This window comes from Hippocampus zosterae, chromosome 11 (assembly GCF_025434085.1).
Source record: "Hippocampus zosterae strain Florida chromosome 11, ASM2543408v3, whole genome shotgun sequence".
Classification (NCBI taxonomy): Eukaryota; Metazoa; Chordata; class Actinopteri; order Syngnathiformes; family Syngnathidae; genus Hippocampus; species Hippocampus zosterae.
This window is the reverse complement of record NC_067461.1, coordinates 6,714,958-6,722,482: the sequence shown is the minus strand read 5'-3', so window position 1 is coordinate 6,722,482 and position 7,525 is coordinate 6,714,958. Positions and strand designations below refer to the sequence as shown.

General features: G+C 41.8%; 1 protein-coding gene across 3 annotated transcripts in view; it reads left to right on the top strand.

Moving 5' to 3' along the window:
- Window positions 1–3,170: 3,170 nt before the first annotated feature.
- Window positions 3,171–7,525, top strand: part of ehbp1 (EH domain binding protein 1) — a 102,854-nt gene continuing 98,499 nt past the window's right edge. For all 3 annotated transcript variants that reach the window (XM_052080151.1, XM_052080153.1, XM_052080150.1), the window contains exons 1-2: window positions 3,171–3,577; window positions 4,706–5,163. In XM_052080151.1, coding sequence (XP_051936111.1) covers window positions 5,060–5,163 — 104 coding nt within the window. In that variant the 5' untranslated portion in view covers window positions 3,171–3,577; window positions 4,706–5,059. The remainder of the gene's footprint in view (window positions 3,578–4,705; window positions 5,164–7,525) is intronic.

The window sequence follows — 7,525 nt, the reverse complement described above, 5'->3', positions numbered from 1 at the left end:
GACTGGCATTTGCTTTTGATTTTAGTCCCGTTCTCCATTTATTGAAACGAATTACATTTTTGATGGAATTTCCTTCCTTTATCCTGAAACATTTTTTTTGTAAATTATGAGGATAAATTAGATAAACGCCAGTTTTCAAAAATAATCACAAACGGTAAAAAAAAAAGACAACTGAACGTGCATCGTGTAGTACTCAACTCTAGCCGACAGAGGGTAGCAACAGATACGTTACATTGTACATTTGATCCTGCTAAGTAGATTGAAAGGATTCTTTATAAAAATGTCATCTTGTTTACTAAACTTGTCCAGTCCCTGGAATTTTGTGAGTTTACCTCACAAAATAGAGAGGGGTGGGGGGAAAAGTTGATGTGCTGCAGCATTTAGAAGGTGTGACTCAGAAAATCCCAATCTCCATTTTTTTCCAAGCACCGCAGCAGCATACAGGAAATCTTTCAGGACGCCATGCCCCAAATAGCCTAAAAAGTACACCTCACTGTGGCTCTAAAGCATTGGGACATGTTTTTTTTTAACTCAATGAATCTCGCTCTCGCTCTCTCTCAAATATCCACTAAAAGCCCATGTCTCAAATGCACGGCCGCCACTGAAACACTCAGTTGGTGCCGTTTGGTGTTTAAAAAAAATTAGATATAATAAATGAATAAATAAGGGTTAATTTTAAAATGCTTAACTTGTCTTTTTTAGAACAAAAGTGATGCCATTTGCACATTTTCCATCTATGCTCTCATCACAATATCTAATATAAGGAATTTACAGACCCAATAGCCACAGGAAAAGAACCATCTAGCTAATGTCATCTGTCCGTGAATCCCACTGTCCCGGCGGAAACATGGAAAATTCCTATCAGGCATTGCCATCACCATGAGTCAGCACAAGAGGAGGATATTTTTTTTCATGGCCTTATTACTCAAGCAGCACTCCGGCCTTACAGTGCAGAAGTCCAGGGTTTGATTCCGGCTCCGGCCTTCCTTGCATGTTCTCCCCCATACCTGCGTGGGTTTTCTCTCGGTACTCCGGTTTCCTCGCCCCCCCCCCCCCCCAAAAAAAAAATGTAACACTCTAAATTGCCCTATATGTGATTGTGAGCGTGGATGGTTGTTTGTCGATGTATGTCCTGCGATTGGCTGACAACCAGTTCAGGGTGTACCCTGCCTGTTGTCCTAAAACAGCTGGGATAGCCTCCAGCACGCCCGTGACTCGTGAGGATAAACAGATTAGAATTTGGATGTGGACAACTGCCCGCCTACAAAATTTTGCATATGTTAGCAAATACCTTCCATGGGTTAACATAAGGGACTATAATTTTAGTGTTTCAATATAACCCTGACATAAATTGCAGAGTAATTGACCCCCAAGTAATTGCTTGTGTGAAGCACATTGAGTTAGTTTTTTGCAAGAAATGTGCTATGTAAATAAAACTGCCTTGCCTCGTCCAATAAGGGTTTATATTTGCCTAAAGATGCCACAAGATGGTGGCAGAGCATTCATTTTATTTGAAACATTGCTATGGTCTAAATGAAGCATGACATTTTAACACCGTTCGTAGCACCAAGATGCTATGAAATGGTGCCAAAGCAAGCTTGTTTGGACTAGTCCAAACCTCAAACAATTGAACTAGCAGTTCACGATCATGATGCATCTAATGCAGGGGTGTCCAAACTTTTTGCCAAGTGGGCCAGATTTTATGTGGTAAAATGTCGGGGGGCCGACCTTGGCTGACATTCTTTACATTGAACAACAATATTGTTCAAGTTTTAGTAAGCCAGTCTGTTTCACATTTCCATTTTTATTTTAATTTCAACAATCTTAAGAATTTCTTTTGGTTCATTTGAAACAGGAATTTGAAATATGACATATCAGTCAATATAAACACGGAGTGATGTCTTGTTAACTCGTGAGTGATGCCCTCTAGTGTCTAAATGCTATTACTCATTTAGTGAATGCTATTACTCATTTAGCCACTAGAGGGAAGCAGTACTCTATGAAACATCACTCACCAGTCTACGAGACCTCAGTCAATGCAACACGTGTTCCATTGCGCCCAACCTGCGGGCCAGACGGCACTGATTTTATGACGGGGGCCGAGGGCCGGATGAAATTCGACCGCGGGCCGGATTTGGCCCGCGGGCCGGACTTTGGACATGCCTGATCTAATGTCATGAATCATTCATTGCATTCGATCACATCCATTTCTTTCTTTCTTTTTGCGCGATGAGGATAATATCGCCATTTCCTGTTTTTCAGTTCATCTCTTGGCCTGCTTCCCGCCGCCTGCCCCTCACTTACAACAAGGAAGTTTGTCGAACTGTGTGCTATCGATTCCTGAGCTCGCTAATTTATTATTGCAGACGGAGCAGGAAATGAAAGACTCATTAGCACAGAGCTTTGATACCACAATGCCCGGGGAGACTTCCTTGTGTCTGGATTCACCCTGAGGAGTAGTCTGTATGTTTAATGCAAGTCCCCCAACTGATCACTTTACACTGGATGTACATATCTCATCTCTATTCAGTGAACTCCTGTTTATTTGAGGGGTATGCCTTCCATAAATGTTAAAATCACATTAAAACATTTTTTTCTTTGTTTCATCCCTCCCTATCCCTAATAGGTTGAAGGCAAGCAACTAAATTTTGTCTTGCCTGTACACTGTAAAAAACACGTATACATATTAAGAACATTTAATTTTCAGTTTAAAAAATGCATTATATGACTTGCGTACATTTTTTTAATAAACTCAATCCCACGTCCCACGTGGATCTAGTAACTTTTAATTATTTTATTAATTTAAAATCAAGACGTTCTTCTTTTTTTTCTGAAAACAACAAGTCCCAGAGTGCCTAGGGGAGCGTCAGCACGCTGGAAATGGGAGAAAAATGCCACCGACAAGAGATTCCCGGAGGCGTTTCTTCATCTTTCAGACACCCATCAAGGCGGCGGGGAAGATGATGGGGAATCAAGATTGATGTAAAAGATAAGCCACGCCGGAAAACGAGTTGATCATCCCACAAAATAAAAGCTTGAGGTCCCTGTTAATGTAGGTTAACTATCATAAAATAATTAATGTGGGGTTATATATATATATTTACGTGGTTAAAATATATGTCGGAGCATTAACAAGACGGATATTTGAGTTAATTGACCGGATGTAATCTATTTTGATTTTATTTTGTCAAAAGAATCTGCGAATGTTAGCTAACTTTTCGGGCGGTCAAAGTACTTCCAACTATCCCCACTTTACTTTGCCGTGTTTTCATGGGGTTTTAACTCAAATTAAATTACCTACCTCAAGGGACACAAGTTCTTACGAATGCAGGTTACGAGTCCTTGTGACTTCGCCGGAGCTCGTCTGAGCTAATGTGTCAAAGGCGGCCGAGCAACGGTTTCCATTCGCGCTCTGTTATGATGCCACAAGCTAACAGGCGAGCTGGCTAGTAGTAGTTGTAGGGGCATTGATGCTACGAACGAAGACGACCATTACGCTGATGATTCTTCCCAGACAGTTCACTGGGACTTCCCGTTACAGTTACCAGACAGTCAAGGCGTCGGTTATCACGACAAGGTGAGTGTCATCCGGGCTCTGTGGTTCCGAAAGTCACGTTAGCTCGTCGAGTTAGCGGTGAACGGACCGCGGCACCGACTATTCACTGGATTCAACAGCATATTTTAAAAAATCCAATGCCAAACCGACTACTCTGGATTCAACAGCATCGGTGCCCCGAAAAATATCTCATCTTACAAAACGTATTCGGTTGTTTTTGTGTTCTTAATATTATAACTGCAGGGTGGCTTTTAAGCGTGCCGGACTTGAACATCCCGTTTTATTTGTTTCACAGGCTGACGTAACCGTTTAATTGTACAACATTCTTAATTATTAACAACCTGTTTCGTCAACGACTCTTTTCATTAATATGCAGTAGGTGCTGGTTTGGGACGGTTTAGATCCTTTCCATTACGGGGGCACAATATATCGACAAAATATCCTCATCGCTATAATGGCACGTGCGATGTGCGTATCGCAATGATGTATAATAAATTTCATGTGGAATCGTACCGCAATATTCAACTCATATCGCATATCACATTTTCCCCAATATTGTTCTTTCTACTGCGCGTAACCAGAATGTTGACGTAAATTGGAACGTTCCATTAACTACTGTCATAAAGCCATAAATAATTGAATGAAAAAAACTTGCAAGTCATCAATATAGATTGAACCTCGGCAGATAAATATATGAGGTGTTGTTTCTTGCTGTCGTGGCACTGGAACCCCAATTGTCACAATTTGGTAAATTTCTTATTTTTCTCCAATCTGTACTATTGGTCAGTCCACTAATGCGGGTGTTATTTTGATATGTTATTGACAAATCTTAACCATTAAAAATAACTTGCTCAGCGTGATGATGGAAAGTTAACGTTTGAACCAAAGTGCTGTTTTTGGGGCTCCTCCACTATTGTGGATCAAGGTGTTCATTCGCCATCTCCAGACATTCCAAGAAAGAGCACAAAGATTTGTAGAACTGTTGCGTTTTTCACTGAAGAATTTTAGTATTGTTTGACTGAAAGATGTGCAAGCAAGTATATGGTTATCCCCAATTCAGTGGGAATTTGACCATACAAAAAAAAAAAATGCATCTTTTGTTCCACCGTTTCATCCAAAACTCGAGTGACTTTTGCCTCTGTTTTATAGGAGCCTACTGGGATGTCACAATAGCATCAAGAGCCAGTTGATTACTCATCATGCCGCTTAGAAATTGTGGAATGTTTTCCTTCGCAAGATAATGCACGTCGCACCGCGCTTGTGCCACAGAGATCCTGAGTCTTGACATTGGGATTCCTCCCTGCGCCACCATTCTTGGATGTCTTATCTTGTATGTGTCTTCCGCTGAGACGTTAACTATGAGTCCAGTGGCCGCCTCACCGCGGTAAACATTGACGTAAAGTGGTGCAAACAGGGAAAGAAGAAAAAAAACAAAAAACAAAGGAGGACCCCCCACCCTCCAGCCCCCACATCCACCGCCCCGGGGGACGGGATAGCTCCAACATGGCTTCGGTTTGGAAGCGACTACAACGTGTTGGGAAGCACGCCTCCAAATTCCAGTTTGTGGCATCCTACCAAGAGCTGATGGTGGAATGCACCAAGAAATGGTGAGTGGCGGGGGTGCACGTGGTGGCCACAGTGCTGTCTATTAAGCTCCTTGAAATGTGTGCGTGTGTGTGTTGGAATGCGGAGTTAATTTCTCTCGGCCCTATTAGACACACAGAGTTTGGTGCGCAAGCTTGTCGGCGTAGTTGCGGCTTGTAAAAGGGTTTTGTTTTTCCTTTGTCGTGACCGATGCATTTGAGGAGCGTTATCTCCTCCAGGGAAGCCACTGACAATCGGCTGTGGACATCTCGAACTATGTTGGAATTACTGTTTGGTGATCATGTCTCATTTCTAGGTCTTTTGACATCATTTCACTGTTTTTTGTTTTTTTGAATGATCTCTTCCTGTATCATCATAAATGAAATTATGACTGCTAACAAAGCGGTAATTATCTGTAATGTAAAATGCTATGTTTAACATACATGATATGATCTTGGTAGCTAAGTGGAAGAGCGGCGGGCATGTCTGCTGCACATTTGAGAATCCAGGTTCAAATCTCTTTGTGTCAAAAACATGCATGTTAGCTTCATTCAAGGTCAACTGTCATGTACATTTAAAAATCTCAAACGAAATGTTTTATTATGTCTCAAGTAATGAAACAAAAGATTTTAAATTACATTATAGCATGAAAGAAATAATTACTATTTTGGTCTGTCACATGCAGTGTTTAGGAACGGCAGAGGGGACGCAACAATGCGCACAGGCTGGTCTCGACTTGACTGCAGGGTACAAACTATAAGCTGTTGGTGATTCTTTTTATGTGATCGGTCATGAAAGGCATTGGTTGCCATACACCAATAACGATGATATTGTTCATCCTCAGAAGTCCCCCTGTGACATGTCGAATGTTTGCACCTGTACAGAGATATCCTGAATTACAGTCTGTAAATACAAAAGGGGCTGTAAGTGTTCCATTCTGCCAGGAGAAATGTTGCTCTACGATGGGCAGAAAAAGTGCGGAGAGATTGCATGGATCCTTCGCACGCTTTGTTAAGCAGCTCGGTCGTAGGCGGGATCGACGCAGGCCCCAGCACAGTGCCTGGACTTGGGACAGATGTGTCAGGGAATGGAATGAGGAGAATGTACCGGTACATGTCTTCCGAGAGCAGAGTGAAGGCTGGGTGGGCTGAGCTTTTGCAGCCAGCGGCACACTTTGTCCCCCTCCCGCCACACACACACAACGTGAGCTCAGCTTTTTGCTGCTATTTGACTGCTTTCGCTTTATTAATCCATTATCTAAAAGGGAAAGTTTCACGGATAATGTCATGATTTATGTTCATCTGTGGCTCCATGGGTGTGTTAGTGGTTGTGTGCGCGATTCAACGTATGTTTATTGGAGTTGATTAGCGTCATTTACTATTGTAGTGGTGTAAACGTGCCATTGATTGGTTGATCTATTGCCCATCAACACAATAAAAATATATTGAAAGGAAAAGATAATATTAAAATTGTCTTTGTTCAAGGGCAAGTTACATGTTTAAACGGATCAGGCAAAAGCAGGAAAAGTGCCTTCAACGAGGTGTCACCTTACTTGTACGTGTCCTCCTCTTAAATGCCCTTCTGCTTACTTTTTGGGTGTTTTTGAAATAAATAATCTGATGTCATGTCCTGCATCCTGGCAAATCCAAACATGGACAGAACTGTCTACTCAGAAAAGAAAACAAAAATAATCCTGAATAAATCATGAATGAGCTCAGCGTTTCATGCCATGATTTGTTTTTAAAATATAAAATACTGCTTCGGCGTAGACAGTTTTATTGCCATTTATTACATATTTCAATATAATGAGTTTAGGTCATGCGTATGGTAACAAACAACAGCAGCGGATGTCAAATCTTCTGAAAGTGACGGCAGCGTCTGAGAGTTGAGTCAGTGTTTTGAGTGTCGGCGAGAGTGCGCGCGTCAGGCTGTGACACGTTACTTGTGTTGAGCATGCGTTCCTCATGGCGGGCAGCCATCGCGCCGCTGCCAGACTGACCGTTTCCTGCCAGCTCGTCTGATCTCACTCCCCCTGACATGTTCCCGCTTTGTAAATTTCACCACAATCAATGCTGCTTGTAAAAAAAAAAAAAACCAACAACAAACAAATCCTGCTTTTTTCTGCAGCTTTTAACTTTAGTTGTTTATTAAATTAGAATCTTCTATCCTCTTAAAATGAATGCCAATTGAAACCCTTAACTAAATAACACTTACCCCTAATTCCAAACCTACTTCAGCCCTAACTCATCACGCTAACTGTAAACCTTAACATTTACCTCCACCCATTTCTAATCCCAACCCTGAACCACACCCTCATCCCCCCACCCTTAAATTTTACCGAGCTCCTGACTTTAAACTTAGCCCATCCAACACTTTCCGAACCAC